The 17,213-nt window shown below is 33.2% G+C and overlaps 1 protein-coding gene and 1 pseudogene across 1 annotated transcript in view; one reads left to right on the forward strand and one right to left on the reverse strand.

Moving 5' to 3' along the window:
- Positions 1–1,986, forward strand: part of LOC109334848 (potassium transporter 7-like) — an 8,726-nt gene extending 6,740 nt beyond the window's left edge. Inside the window, exons 9-10 of the mRNA XM_019570836.1 lie at positions 307–829; positions 1,149–1,986. Of these exons, the coding sequence (XP_019426381.1) occupies positions 307–829; positions 1,149–1,683 (1,058 nt within the window). The 3' untranslated portion in view covers positions 1,684–1,986. The remainder of the gene's footprint in view (positions 1–306; positions 830–1,148) is intronic.
- The window catches only part of LOC109334857, a 40,674-nt pseudogene continuing 39,144 nt past the window's right edge, over positions 15,684–17,213 (reverse strand).

A 17,213-nucleotide genomic window follows, 5' to 3' on the forward strand; every position in this document is an offset into this window, starting at 1 on the left:
TAGTAGATCCCCCATTCCTAGGTTAGGGCATGCTGCTTCAGAGAGGGTTTACAGTGGTATATAAATGACCTGCCAATGAGTTCCATCAGCAGAAATTGAGCCCATGACCTTATTCGACACTGCCTGTTGAATTAAGCCACATTGACTAAACATTGCTATTTAATTCAGGGAAAAGCTTTCAAATTGAAGTTTGAATTTGTAAAATGAAAAGATCTGCAAGATGATATAGGGGAGTGTTGAATGGTTAGGCACTGAACTTGCCTTTATTTACGTGTTTTCAGTTCATTCCTTTGTCTTTTTTTTCAGGAATTGCTGAGGTCGGGGTGATGACGATGACTACTATTTTAGTAACTCTTGTTATGCTTCTTATATGGCAGATAAACATCATCATAGTGCTGAGCTTTGCAGTAGTCTTCTTGGGATTGGAGTTGATTTTCTTTTCATCAGTTTTGTGGAGTGTGACAGATGGTAGTTGGATTATATTGGTCTTTGCTGTAATAATGTTTCTTATAATGTTCGTATGGAATTATGGAAGCAATCTCAAGTATGAAACTGAAGTAAAGCAAAAGCTGTCAACAGATTTAATGCGAGAGTTAGGCTGCAACCTTGGGACAATACGAGCTCCTGGGATTGGTTTACTCTATAATGAGTTGGTCAAAGGAATTCCAGGAATTTTTGGGCACTTTCTAACCACGCTTCCAGCAATACACTCTATGATCATATTTGTGAGTATTAAATATGTTCCAGTTCCTGTGGTGCCTCAAAGTGAAAGATTTCTGTTCCGGCGAGTCTGTCAGAAAAGCTACCATATATTTCGCTGCATTGCCAGGTAATGAGCTCAAGTTTTTTCATTTTGGGATATATGTTTAGATTTTGCCCATATCAGATCAGTAGAGGCGTGAATTTGAAAAAGTTGAATGGAGTGTGGAAAATAAGTGCAGTAGCTTTACATGAACACGTCAAGACTATAATTTAGTGAATTAATATGGGAAAATTATAAAAAAGTGGTGCTTGTTGAAAATATCATTCAGAAACGTTTTACCTAGATATCCTTTTTTGTAGTTTTCCCAATAATATATGCTATTGTATGATTAAAATGTTTTCTTTTTATCTTACTAGTCTGCTCTGAACTTTTTATATGTCAATAGGTATGGTTACAAAGATGTCCGCAAAGAAAATCACCAGACATTTGAACAACTGCTTATGGAGAGCCTAGAGAAGTTTATACGCCGTGAGGCTCAGGAGAGGTCACTCGAGAGTGATGGGGATGGCGATTCTAATTCAGAGGATGAGTGCTCTGGTTCTAGGGTTCTCATAGCTCCTAATGGGAGTGTTTACTCACTTGGTGTACCTCTTCTGACTGATTTTACAGAGACAAGCATTCCCATTTTCGAAGCAAGCACATCAGAGGATGTAGAGTCACAGTCTTCTAATCACCCGGTGCTTGATGCAGAGCAGAGTCTTGAAAGGGAGTTATCTTTTATACGCAAGGCTAAAGAATCTGGAGTTGTTTATCTTGTTGGTCATGGGGATATAAGGGCAAGGAAAGACTCTTGGTTTCTCAAGAAGCTACTTATAAACTACTTTTATGCCTTTTTGAGAAAGAACTGCAGGCGGGGAATCGCGAATTTAAGCGTGCCCCATTCACATTTGATGCAGGTTGGCATGACTTACATGGTTTGACCACCAATTTTCCAATCCAAATAATAGAAATGGCAGTTAATTTGGAATTATTGTTAAATATAAATGAGAGAGTCTTGGAAATGTCTCATTTTGGAATGCACAGTTTATATATGGTTGTGGACATGCACTGTGGATACTGGAAATGGAATAGGATGATAACAGAAGGAACCAAATGTAAAATAATGACAAAAAGAAGAGTTTTATGTACACATATTTTGGATGTGTCAAATTCCACTTCAATGTAATAAACACCGAGGTTTGTATAGTGGTATTTGACCGACTTTAATTTTATTATTTTTATCTCATGATGAGTTCCTTTAGTTAGCATTAATTGTTTACATGTATCCCATCTTTTGTAGAAAATAGTTATTGAAATCAAATGAAATTCATATTTTCTATCTGGAAGATTGCATTGTTATGCCATTTCCTTGGGTTTTGATAGATTCTATTTGGTCTGGAAACCTTCCTGACACTAAATTACTAAATAAAATTTGTGGAAAGATGGGAGGAACCAAAATTCTTATTGGCAGGTATGAAAGTATTCAAAGATTTATACGCTATGATTGCATTATTCGCCGTTCATGTTTAATTATCATTGAATTTAAAAAAGTTATAAAAATGAATGGTGGATGATATATTAAGTGTGTATAAAATTCATATAGTGTTGGTACATAAATATTATACTCATATTTAGAGAAGGGTTAAGAAATTTTGTTTTCTTTCCACAGTGCTGGCAACCGTATCTCTGAGTTATTGGCAACATTTTTGTGGTTTTAAGGCCATGGTTCTAACTAATGTTTGTTATGCCAATATTACCATTATATCAAAATAACTGGTATCTTGGATACTCATGGAATGACACTATTAGGTATCCAAAGTTTCTGCACTATTAGGTTTTTGTAAATTTGATGTTAATATTATGACTCAGTGTAAATTGTTTTGGTTGGCTTGCTAACCTAGATAAATTAAAACTTTTAAAGTAATAATTTAACATTATGCACCAAGATCTTTGGATAAAAATAACTTTATAGTTTGTTGAAATGTGTTTTAGTAGAGTATTTAATAATTTGAATTTATATACAGAAAAATATGAAAATACACTTTTCTTTCCCTTCACCCTAACCCTTTCTCCCATGCCAGACACCTTATTTAGAACCTTATCTTGCTAGCAGCAAGTGCATCTCCTCTTGCCTTATTTATTGCGTTCCTAGCAAGAGACTGATTATCTCTTGTTTTAGTTTTACGTCCATTACCTTTGTAGTCTCAAATAATTTCTTCCTCCACTGCATATACTGGGTTTCTAAAGGCTTTTTCAATAGCACTATATATGGTCATAATTTTAGGCCTTGACATAACCACTTTTTCAATGGCACTATATATTTGGTCTGTGGGTAGGAACAACGACGTTGGCTGCTCGGGATGCAGCCGGGCTTGACTCTACGGGGCGGGAGCGGCAGAGTGAAAGTGGAGTAAGGGAGGGTTGACTCCCAAAAAGAAGCTGCATGTATTTGTTGTATTCATTGTATAGAAAGAGAGGCATTGTATTGTATTCATTAATTGTATGCATAATATAGGCTAGCTGTACGGCAGGCAGTAACTGCCAATAACTGGATTTTAGTTGTAACAATTTTCCTGCCAATAACTGGATTTTAGTTGTAACAATTTTCCTGCCAATTCCAGAATTGTATAAGTTGGGTGCTTGGGGAAGAAGCTAGCTAGTTTTTTTAACACACTAGTCTCAAAACTCTTTCATTCATAGTTTCCTGCAATTCTTTGAATTTCTTCAAGTTCTTTCTTGAGTTCCTAGAATTTCCATATCAATTAGTACCAGAGCTTTTTTTTATTATGGGAAGAGACATAACATAATCAACTCGAGCATAAGCTGCTTTGAGGGAAGCATATGATCAATTGGAAAGTCATGTAGTTGAGAGGATTGAAAAATACATGGTGGAGTTTGCTGGAGCAATGCAGAAAACCTTAGTAGAATTGTCAAAAGACACCATAGATGAATTGTTCAAGAAAAATATGGATGATTCTAAAGGTTCATCCAAAAGAAAAGGTTGTACGTAAAGATCACCAAGGTTTAGAACTTCTAGCATAGGTGAAATTCATAACAATTAATCGGCATATGCTTGTGGAACTAGGTTGTTTAAGATTGATTTGGCTTGTTTTAACGGTGAAAATGTCAAGCGATGGATATATCAATGTGAAATGTAATTTTCAATTGATTGTACTCCTAAGAATGTGAAAGTTAACATAGCAGTCATACATTTTGAGGGTAAATCTTTACATTGGCATCATGCATATTTGAAATCCATGAGAAATAACCATTTGCCTAGTTGGGAGGAATATATGGATTTGTTAGTTGAAAGATTTGGGGAAGTTTGTCAAGACCCCATGACAGAGTTGATGAATTTGAGACAAAAAGGAACAATGACTAGTTACTATGGGGAATTTGATACTATCATCACTAGACTAGACTGAAGTTGAATACACTCTTAGTTATTTTTTGTTAGGATTAAGACATGATATACAAATGCTAGTAAGAATGTTTCAGCCACAAATAATGATGAAGGCTAAGTTGTATGAATGAGCAACAGTTAGAGGATAAACACCTTCTTTCAAAGTAGAAGTGCTAAAACACAAACTAATTTGAAGTTTCCAATGGCTAGGAGACCCATATCAGTGGAGGATAGAAATGTGGAAATATTGAATACTAAAATTAAGCCTATGAGGAATTTGTCCCATGCTTACATTAATGAAAGACGAAGTAAAGGTCTTTGTTATTTTTATGATGAACCCTATAGCCCCAAGCATAGTCTCACACATAAGAAGGTTCAACTGCATTTTGTTGAATTAGATGAAATATATGAATTACAAAGTTCCAAGGAGATTGAGGATCCCCGAATCTCTCTGAATGCCCTAACTGGTATTACTAGTTTCAGAACTATGAGGGCGACACATATATCCATATGGCTAAGCAACTGAGATGTAAACCAGAGGAATTGGAGACAGACATGGTGACAGTGGCTGATAGTAGTAAGTTAGAAATCTCTTCTATGGTTAGGAGGTTCAAGCTGACTTTCTAGAATAATGATTTTCTAGGTGATATGATGCTAATTCCTTTGGGTGGTGTGATATAATATTAGGTATTGAATGGTTGATTATCTTGGGAGGTATCACTTGGAAATTTGATAAACTTATAATGAAGTGTATGAAGCAAGGGAGGAAACATGTGTTAAGGAAAGGAGGAAACATGTGTTAAGGGGGGCTAGCCAGAGTGGAGTAAAAGGAGTGAAATCTCAATATTTAGAGAAGACATTGCAGAATGGAGTGCACTTATCCATGATTTATCCATGTTATGTGGAAGAGTGCTTATTGCAGAACCTAACCACTAATGCTGAATCTATGAAAATGCCTATCGAAGTTTCTATATTGTTGGAACAATTAATGATCTATTTGAAGAACCCAAACACTTATCACCTAGTAGGGATGTTGGAATTCAGAAAACAATTACTGACAAGTTTGTTCAAGAATTGATTGATTCTATAGAACAATAATAGCCTTTATTCAATTCATGTGGTACTAGTAGGCAAGAAAGATGGGTATCGGAGATTGTGTGTTGATTATAAAGAGCATAATAAAGGTATAGTAAAAGATAGATTCCCAATATCCTTGGTTAAGGATCTAATGGATGAGCTAAGTGGATCCACTATTTTTCAAAAATAGATCACAGGTTTGGGTACCACCAAGTAAGAATACATCCTAAAAATATTCATAAGACTGATTTTAGAGCTTATGGGGGTCACTATAAATATGTAGTAATGCTATTTGGGCTAAACAAATCCGCATGCTATATTTCAAAGTCTCATAAATTCTGTTTTTAAGGAGTACATGAGAAAGTTCTTATTGTTTTTTATGATATATTAATATATAGTACCAATGAGGCTGTACATTTATAACATTTAGCACAAGTCTTAACGACTATCAGATTAAACAACTTATTTGCCAAGAGGTCCAAGTGTTATTTTGGAGTTCCACGAGTTAAGTACTTAGTCAGTTTATTTCATAAGAAGTAGTGACTACAAATAAGGTCAAAACAATGGTAGATTGGCCCATGCCACAAGCACTTAAGAAGTTAAGAAGATTCCTAAGCCTTATCGGGTTCTACATAAGATTTGTGAAAGGGTATGGAAGAATTGCCAAATCATTGACTATAATTTTGAAGAAGGATAACTTCCATTGGTCCACTCCTATAAAAAAAATTATTTCTTTCAACTTAAAGAAGAGATCATTCAAGCCCTAGTGTTAGTTTTATCAAACTTCAATAAAAAATTTGTAGTTGAAGTAAATGCATCAACGTATGATATTGGCGCACTTTTAATATATGAACATCATCCATTAGCCTTTATTAGAAGACCACTTAACCAACAACAACAATCACTACCTACATATGAGAAAGAGATGTTAGCAGTTGTGTTTATAGTGCAATAGTAGATGCATTATTTGTCAAACAAACATTTTGTGATTAAAACATATCATAATAGCTTGAAACACATCCTAGACTAAATACTATCAATAACAATCCAACAAAATGGTTAGTTAAGTTGATGAAATTTGATTTCTCTACAAAGTACAAAGAAGGGAAGACCAATGTGGTTACATATGCCATGTCCAGGGTTGAAATTGATGTGCCTACATGTTCTACATTGCTAATGCACCAATTGCAGTTGGAGTCCAGATTTGAAATTCAAAATTACGAAGAAGGGAAGGCCAATTGTTTTACATGATCTAGAAATTCAAAATTTGATACAACAATGGTCAACAGATCCATCTTCTCATAAGTATCATCCCTAGGATGGGTCTGAATTAGAGATGACAAAATGAGCATTGCCCGCGTGCGTGCCCGCATAGCCCGCATTTTTTTGCGGGCAGGATATACAAAATTTGCCTATTTGCTCGTTTTGCCCGGCCCGTTTTGCCCGCCAAGTTTGTGGACATTTTCGTTGGGCATGCAGGCGGCCCGTAAACATAATTTAAGAAAAAAGTAAGAAAATTTTAAATAAGTTATGATGTAATGTGATTTTTAATCCCTAAAAAAAATTGTAATCTAATGTGATTTATTAAACTTCATATAAAATATAAAAAAATGTTGTTAATTTTTTATCTTCAACTACTTTATTTAATTTAACTTCATTTATATATTAATTTTTTATTTTTTTTAATTATTCAACAATGCCCGCGGGCCGCTCACTAGCTCTTTAGCCCGTTTTAAAACGGGCAGAGTATTAAATTTTGTCCGTTAACCAATGCGGATATGCCCGCGCCCGCTTGAACTTTTGCGGGCATTTGCGAGCGTGGGCTAAACGGGCCGGGTGGCCCATTTTGTCATCTCTAGTCTGAATAGAGAAGATAATGTTAGCTGGTGTTGGGAAGGAATTTAACCCTAAGACAAGAGTTATTATATTGGATGCATACTACTGTTGTTAGTGGTCACTCAGGCAGACAAGCCATTTTGCAAAGAATTAAGGCATTGATCATCAGCAGTGTGATGTCTGCAAAAGAAGTAAATACAAGACCACCTATTCTCTTTGTCTATTGCAACCTCTTCCTATTCCTAGCTTAATATGACAACACCTTACAATAGATTTTATGGAAGGATTACCTCATTCTTTTGGTAAACAAGTCATCTTTATGGTAATTGATAGATTGAGTAAAGCAACACATTTCATGACTATGGGTCATCCTTATACAACTATAAATGTAGCTCAATAATTTTTATAAAATGTATTTGAATACATGGATTATGTGAATCAATTACAAGTGATAGCGGTCCTACTTTTGTAAGCAATTTTTTGTAATAATTAATGGCTTATTAGGGTGTGAATTTGAGTTTATTAATGGTCAACAAATGCTTAGAGACTTATTTGAAATACCTGTGTGCTAATAATCCTCAACAGTGGTATAAGTGGATTCCTTTAGTATGGACAACCTTCCCTTGATTATTTACCTTACATTCCTAGAGAATCTCAGATTGATTTGGTTGATATTAATTTATCAAAACGAGAGAAAATGTTGAAAGTATTGAAGATTCATTTTTGTAGAGCTCAAAATAGAATTAAGCAAGTAGTAGATAATCATAGAGAAATTTAAGTACATGACGTAGTGTACTTGAAACTACATTCATACAAGCAACTTTTTGTAGCTCAAAGGATAAATGATAAGCTAGTTCCTAAAATTTTTAGTCCATTTTGAGTACTTAGTCGAACTGGAGTAGTTGCTTACAAGTTATAATTACCTCATACTTCTAAGGTTCATAATGTATTTCATGTATTTTAGTTGAAGATATATATTGGTATTGTGAGAGTATCTTTTTCTTTGCTACCACTGTGAATAATTGCCTTAATCACAATGAACTAGAGCTATCTTGAAAGAACTTATTTGCAGAAACAAGGCAAAGCATTGACGAAGATAGTGGTCAAATGGAAGAACCAACCCTTACAGGATGCCACATGGGAGATCCACTTTCATTTTAAGAAGTTTCCTTCATTCGAACCTTGAGGTCAAGGTTTATTGAAGGGGGGAGTGATGATACAACACAAAAAAAAAGCTACCTGTATTAGTTGTATTCATTGTATAGGAAGATGAACATTGCGTTGTATTCATAATATAGGCTAGCTGTAAGGCAATAAGTAACTATCAAAAACTGAATTTTAATTATAGCGACTATGTGAAATTATGTTATATTTATATTGTATTTAACTTGTATTTTAAGATATAATTAGAAATTTCGGATTGCATTTAGCTTTTATTTGTCTTCATTCGGGTTGAGTGGGTGTTTTTGGCTATGTTGTGCATTTGGACGGAATAAAGCAAAAAAGAATAGAAATTGTGTGCAAGAAGATGAAATTCAGTGTTGAGACTAGACTATGCGAAGACCAATTGAAGGGCAAAAAGAAGTCATAAATGTAATATTATATTCATATTTTTTAGATTTGTTTTGTTGAGCTTAGCCCAATATTTTGTAATTAGGATAAATAAGAGCTCAAGGATGAAAATATTTTTTACACTTTATATTACAATTTTCTAATTTAGAATTTGGTATTCTCTTCTCCATCATGAGTGAATAATTCCCTTTGTTTCCAGGAGTGGGGCTATGCCCTTTTACATTTAATAAATAATTGTTCTTACTTCTTTCATTGAGTGTTGTGATTTGAATCATTAAACTGAGTTTTATTCGTGTGAGTTGTTTGGTCAACAAATCACACCTCTTAGATACATTGGGGAATGACCAAGAGGTGAACCCATCTATCTGAGCATTCAGTTATTCAAACTAGAATCCTAATTCACGAGAGTAGTATTAGGATTCTCGGGGGTTTCTGAAATTCGCTTTGGGTTGCTACAAAGCGATTGGATAGAAAGATCCAAGTAAAGGTTTTGATTTATAACCGCACCACGAGAGTATGTGCGACTTCAATTGAGTACACGTGTCGGAGCTAGAGAGGTGATGACATATATCAAAGAGCAATTCACCCTCATAACTTTCATGAAAAGGAGCAAAACAATGATTTGCGAGTGTAACGGCGGTAACCCTTCTCCTGGGAACTCTTTTTAAATTAAATTTCAATCCCTTTTTACTATTTTCATAATTATTCTCGTCAATTGTTCAATTGTTCTAAATTCACTTTTAATTCCTATTTGAGTTAATGATAAATAAATTGTTATAATTAAAGAAGTTTTCTAGTTATCGTGAGATTGATATTTTATTATTTGACGACATAATCGTGCACTTACTTTATCCTATCAACAACATTTCCCGCCAATTCTAGATTTGCATAAGTTGGGTGCTTAGGGAACTAACAAGTTTTCATATTCATTTATCTTGAAATTCTTGTAACTTCTTCGACTTCTAATAACACTAAAGTTTCAAAACTCTTTCAATTGAAAGGATTATGGTCGAGGGGAAAGAAGATTAGAGGTATGGAGAAAGAAGATTTTGGGTGAGGGGATAGAGAATTTTGATATTTTTTATTTGTAAATTCAAACTACTAAAATACCATCATCACTATTGTAGCTACAACGAAAAATCCACAATTGATTCCCATCAATTTCTTTCATGTGAAGCTAAGATCTTACACTTTGGTTGAACTCACCAAAACAAGTATTACTATTAACTTGCTTCTTGATCTATTTATATTACACCTAAGTCGGCACCTCCACCAGAATAATGATTTCAAGGATAATTAATGATTACAATTGGATAATGCCAAATCCTATTTTTCTAGTCCCCAACTTTATCTAGTATCCTATGAATAGTTCCACTTGATATTTCTAGAAAATAAGCATTAACTTCTAATACTGACCCTTAATGATTATTTTCAATAGCCATGATCTTCTACTATAGTTATATTTGCTTATTTCGGATTTGGCCTCCAAATTCTTGTGAACCTCCATGGTTGTGGTTGAGGGGTTTCTTCTTCTAAATTCTTTATCTAGCTTGGTCTATCTTCTTCTGGAGGCCTGATATGTATTCCACTTTGCCAAGGACTTTTTCCTTAGTCTGGTGAATTTGGAACGATTTTATGGATTGGTGGTTCAACGTCACCCACTTCTTTATGTGACGCGTGTACTTCCTTAACTATCAATTGCTCCTCTATTTATTTTTGCATATTTTTTCTGGCTCCTTCATATCTAGTTGCAACATTACTTGTAGAGAGCATTATGACGATGCTTCATCAAACACCACATTACGAGAGATATAGAAACAATTTGCTGTTGAGTCACAATACCTTCATCCTTTTCGCTCATTGTCATAACCTACAAATATGTAACATGTTGATTTCTTCTCAATCTTGATACATAAGTGATCAGGAACAAATACATAACATACACATCCAAAAACTTGAAAGTGGCTTACTATAATTCTGATCTTCCATAGTTTTATACATCCAAGCTTCGCTGGAGGTAACCTATTGTTACATATATTGCAGTCTTCATACATTTTGCCCAGATGTCGATTTTTTCTTTCTACAATTCCATTTTGTTACGGTGTGTAAGGACACGTTAACTGTCTTCGTATGTTGTTCTCCCTCAATAAGTTAAAAATTGACGCAGGGTATGCTCCCATCCATTGTTAGTGCGCAAACACTGAATTTTTAGGTTTGTCTCATTTTCTGCATGCCGCTTGAACTCTTTAAACTTCTCTTTAGCTTCTGATTTTATTTCATGAAATATGCCCATACATATCTAGAATAATCATCAATGAAAGTAATTATATAATAATGTTCATTCACTAATGGTTGCTTTATTGGTCCAAAAACATCCGAATGAATTAATTGAAGTGACATCTTTTACTAGAACTTAGAATCATCAAATGGAAGTTGATGTGTCTTACCATATTGACAACCAGCACACACATGTTCTTCGTGTACTTCAAGTTGAGGAAGACATTTAGTAATGACTTTTTCATCATCTCCTTGAGCTTCCCATAATTCATGTGTCCTAAATGAGTGTGCCACAAATAAGTAGTTTCATTCTTCCTTGTCTTGTGTACATATGTTGTTTCTGCTGACATTACATATAATGATTCAAGTCTTCTACCTTTCATGATCGGTATCCTAGTAAGCTTCAAATTCTTGTATAGTTTGACATCATCTGGCCCAAAAACTATGTAATTCTCGGAAGCTGTAAGTTGAAACACTGACAATAAATTCTTCTTCATCCCTGGCATATGATACACATTCTCCCATAGTAATGGATGAGAACTATGACGAGGAATTACTTTGGTTTCACCAACATGTGTGGTTGGCAACTTGGAGTTATTAAAGGTCACCACCACTTATTTTCCTTTATATTCTGTCTTTCTTAACAATTTATTATCATCTCCTGTCATATGGCTAGAACAACTAGAATTAACAATAAAATCATTCTATTAATTGATTGACTTATCATCCGTCATAACAAGAACACTCACTCCTACCTTTGTAAAGCATGAAGTTGATATCCTCTGATTTGGAAGAGTCTCCTTTCAGCTTCTCCTCTTCAATTACAACTGATGCTTTGAGGTCACATTCTTATTCACTTTCATTTTTCTTGTCGGAAGTGGCGAGATTTCTTTCAACCTTTCTGAACCATCAATCTCTAGCAAAATAACCTCTTTTTCCACAATGATAACACTAATCATTATTCTTGTGATACTTATGCCTTATGAATCATCTCTATATCAGGGTTGTCTAGCTCCCCCTCATTGTGGACCTCCTCCAATCAGGCATCTCCTCTACTAGCCTTGTCTTCTCCATGAGCAGTCTCCCCTGTCATTAAACTTCGTAGGAGCTTTGTTTTCTCTAGGTGCTCCCCTTTTGGTAAATATGTGTTTATCTTCTTCATTGATAGAAACTTTAGACATTTAATTATCTAAAGCTTCTTGATTTGTCATGATGCTCTCTAGCTCTGTCAAAGGAGGTTCATTGGCCCATCCTCGAACAGTCATAATAATACCATTATATTTTGGATTTAATCCAAAAATGACGATTCTCCTCTTCCTTGCTCTAGAGATTGCTCATTCTGGATCTAGCTTTGAAATCTCATTGCAAATAGATTTTACTCTAGTAAAGTATTGACTTACCGCCATATCTCATTGTCTGAGAGACATCAACTCGTTCTCCAATAGCTGCAACTTGGCATCGCTCTTCCTAGTGAATAACCTCGCTAAGGTATCACAGGCCTTCTTTTGTGTTGTCAAGTCCTTGATCCTCTGCAAGAACTCGTCCTCTATGGTTACGGATAACATGTACATCACCTTGGTCCATGTATCATAGTTATTGTTGTTGAGTTTCTCCATCATGCTTGACGAAGATGCGAGATCTACCATCATACTTGATTAGTATCGAACACTTAACCAATTCAACTTGGTCCCAGACCAATACTTTATCATAGTCCCAGATTGTGTACTTGTAGAATCTCCTCTTATTATGATCCCTAGCTGTATATGAGTACTCAAACTAGCAGGACCTGGATCGCCTGGTCTGCTACCACTTGTAGCTACAATGAAAAATCCAAAATTGATTCCCAACAATTTCTTGTTCGTGAAGCTAAGATCTTACACTTTGGTTGCACTCACCAAAAGAAGTATTATTATTAACTTGTTTCTTGCTTGCATATTACTTACAACTAGCATCTATTTATATTACATATGTATGCGTTTATTATGGATTAAGTTTTTATTTTCAGTTTATAAACTGGAGATTATAATTTGTTTATGTTTAGATACATTAGGTGAAAATTAAATATAAATTAATCTGTTTTGTTTGGGTAAGGTAAAAATATTGTTTTTTTACGTTTATTTGTTTATATTATAATTAGTTGCTTTTTTACACTATTTTCTAAATATACAGTTTTTAATATTTTTCATCATATATGTTTTTACAATAAATTTTTTAATTTTTAATATTGCATAACAAATGCTAAAAGTATATATTAAAATAAAATACAATATAAAAATAAATATCATTATTAAAAAACAGCATGATACACAAATAAATAGAAGTTGCCAAACTTCTATTTATTTATAGAGTAAATTATATAAAATAATATGAGGTTATTTTTATCATGTGGTGATTATTTTGGTTGTCTTTTACATATTTTATCATGTGGTGATTATTTTTATCATGTGGTGATTATTTTTCATCATATAAGTATTTTACTCAAAGACATGCATTTTTTAAATATACATTTTGTATATCATCTTAATATTTTGTAACTTTTATTACTTCATTACAAATGCTAAAAAATTAAAATAATAGACAATATAAAAACCAATATCAATATTTAAAAAAAAAACATGACACATATTTATAATATGAAGTTTGGTAAAATAGTAAATTAGAAGGGAGATAACCTTGAAAGTAAGGGTAAAATGAGAATTAAAATTTCAATAGAAAAATAAGCCAACTTTAAAATAAATAACCCAGGGTGGAGGAGCTTCCAGTTTTGACTTATTTTCCTACAAAAGTAAGTTGAGTTTATAATCTAGATAGGTTACCAAACATATATAGTGTAACTTTAAATTTATTTTTCAAAAATAAGCAAAAATTACAAACTTTAATCCATACTAAACATTCACTAAGTGGGCACCTCCACCAGCCTAATTCAGCACCTCCACCAGCCTAATTCAGCACCTCCACTAGCCTAAGGATTTTAATGATAATTAATTATTACAATTGGTGAATACCAATCCTATTTTTCTAGTCACCAAGTTTATCTAGTATCCTATGAGTGGCTCCACAAATAGTATCTAGAAAATAAGCATTAACTTCCGATAACTAAAACCTATTTCAACAAAGTATGAATTGAAGAGATTATTATTATTATTATCCAAAAATCATAGTGCACAATCCTAACCCACTCCTCTTAAAATACTATTTTACCTACCCAGGTTAATAAATCCATAACATAAATGTGGTAAGTAGGAGGAATTTTTAAAGTTAAGTATTATACAAATGAGAATAAATATCTTATGATATAAGGAGATATGTTATCTCCTCGAGTTATTAAAATTATGACATCTGTTCTATTTAATTATTTTATACAAAAATATTTCTAAAATTAAACAAAATAATGCATGTCATACTTTTACTGGCAGAAAAGATAAACTATCTCCTTGTATGAGGAGATACTTTATTCTCCAAATGAGAATAAAGTACATAAAAAATAAAGTATCTCGGAAAATATGTTATCTCTTCTAGCTATTAAATTCATGACATATGTTCGATTTAATCATTTTTTACAAAAAAGTCAAAAATAGAGTCAAATATCTTGAATACTAACTTTTTCTTTTAGGATTAAATTACTATGAGGAAAACTTTATTCTCTATAAAAAAATATACTTTGTGTAACATATCTTGAATACTAACTTTTTTGGAATTAAATTACTAAGATATTCACTTATGAGGAAATACTTTATTTTCTATCCCAATATACTTAGTGTCACATATCTTGAATACTAACTTTTTTAGGATTAAATTACCAAGATATTCACTTATGAGGAAATACTTTATTTTCTATCCCAATATACTTAGTGTCACATATCTTGAATACTAACTTTTCTTTTGAGATTAAATTACTATGAGGAAATACTTTATTCTCTATACTAATATACTTAGTGTCACATCTGGAATACTAACTTTTTTTGGGATTAAATTACTATAGGAAATACTTTATTCTCTATACCAATATACTTAGTGTCACATATCTTAAATACTAACTTTTTTTTTGGGATTAAAATACTATGAGGAAATACTTTATTCTCTATACTAATATACATAGTGTCACATATCTTGAATACTAACTTTTTTTTGAGATTAAATTACTATGAATAAATACTTTATTCTCTATACCAATATACTTAGTGTCACATATCTTGAATACTAACTTTTTTGGGATTAAATTACCAAGATATTCACTTACGAGGAAATACTTTATTCTCTATCCCAATATACTTAGTGTCACATATCTTGAATACTAACTTTTTTGGGATTAAATTACCAAGATATTTATTTATGAGGAAATACTTTATTCTCTATCCCAATATATTTAGTGTCACATATGTTGAATATTAACTTTTTTTTTTGGATTAAATTACCAACATATTTACTTAAATTGATTAAAGAGGAAATTGCTGACAAAAATGATTTATATATACCCGTATTTGTAAATATAGAAAAACTACACTCTGGATACATACATTTCAAGCGAGTGAAACCCACATATATTTCAATACACAATGCAGTCAAGATGAAGGAACTAGGTACAAATTAATAGTGGAAATATGGAGTTCTCTTAAAAAATGTTCATACTCACTAATAACATCCAATCAATTAGTTGTTCCCTATCACATATGATGTGATTCTTTGATTTCTATACATCCAATTTCTCAATACTGATTTCTTTCCATCTCCCAGATGATAACTGCTAGATCAAAGGTTTGAAGTTCATATTCCTGCCAAGAAGGTTTCTGTTATGTTATGTACCTCCCTCTAACTTGAATATTTTATTTTTTGGTTTTGGCGTCGCAAATCAAACTCCTCCTTGATTTTGATCTTTGGGATGTGGCATGTATTTGTTTCTGCTTTGAGGAAAATTTGAATCTTAAAAGCAATGAGTTAGACATTACACCAATGGAACTCAACCCCATGAGAGCACCTGCAATTGATGGAGTCAGCATGGTCCCATTTACAGGAAATAACACTCCAGCTGCAATTGGAATACCTACCTGCATAAAGAACGAAATATAATTACACCCATCACATTTGATAGGAGAAAAGCAAATGGTAGTTTTCCAGATTTTCTAAAATCAGAAGTAAGAATGGGGCATTGAAACAACAAAAGAATAAATAAAAAGTCCTAACTCAGTTGAATTTGACATCAAAGAAATGAACTGTCCCACTGAGTTCCCTAAAAAAGCAGCACTATGTTGACAGGGGAATACTAATAGAAGTAAACACATGGAAATCACATTAGGTTTAGTTGCTCATATATGTCTAATGGTAGTGGATGTATTTCAGAAATATTGATTTCTCGTGTCCGATGTAAAATAAGGTTCGAGTGACAAATAGAAAATATTAGCTATTATGCATCCCTGTAAAACATTTTATAAATGTAAACATGCAGATCGATGTCTATATTTGAACAGAAGAACTTACAATGTTGTAAATGAAAGCCCACCAAAGATTTTGTTTTACAGTATTCATGGTTAGCCTGCTAAGCTCCAAAGCATCAAGTAGCTGCATAAATATAAACTGATCAGTTACCCAAGCATTACAAGAATTCAGGGCACACATAGTATAATAACCTAACAAAAGTAAAGCCCAGTAATTGGGACCAGAACCAAAACATTCATTGAGCACATACTAAATTCATTTCTTGTACATTAACTACTTTGAAATTTAAATCATTCTCGATGTCTCTTGGAGATATTAAACACTATCTTCTTACTCTTACACCCAATAGCTCAAGACATCACTTAAATACGCAGGTCTTTTTTCTTATCCCTGCTCATCATGATCCTTTGTGTTCTGAACAGAATTCTGATAACCAAAATGACAGCCACTCCGACCTCTGAAATATCCAAATCTACCTCCATGACCATTAGAGTATGAACCAGAAAAACCATATGCTGTTCTGCCTTCGTGACCATTAGTGTACGAGCCACATGAACCATGGCTTGTAGCTGCTGATACTGCATATTGGATTGATAGTAATTGGGCGGAAACTGACTGGATTAAACCTCATTCAGTGGAAAATTGCATAGGATTGGGGTTGTAAATGTAGCACTTCTAAGAGAAAGAGAATCAGAGAGAATTGAAGAAGAGGAATCAAAATTTTATTGAATGAAAGAATGATTTACAAAGATGAGCTAGTACTCTATATATAGGAGGTAACTACCATCTAACTGCTATAACAAATTTTATAACTAACTTCTTCTTCATGAGTCTAGAACCTTCTAGACAATTCTGATTCTAACTAATATGAAC

The sequence above is a fragment of the Lupinus angustifolius genome, chromosome LG02 (assembly GCF_001865875.1).
Source record: "Lupinus angustifolius cultivar Tanjil chromosome LG02, LupAngTanjil_v1.0, whole genome shotgun sequence".
In the NCBI taxonomy this organism is placed as follows: domain Eukaryota; kingdom Viridiplantae; phylum Streptophyta; class Magnoliopsida; order Fabales; family Fabaceae; genus Lupinus; species Lupinus angustifolius.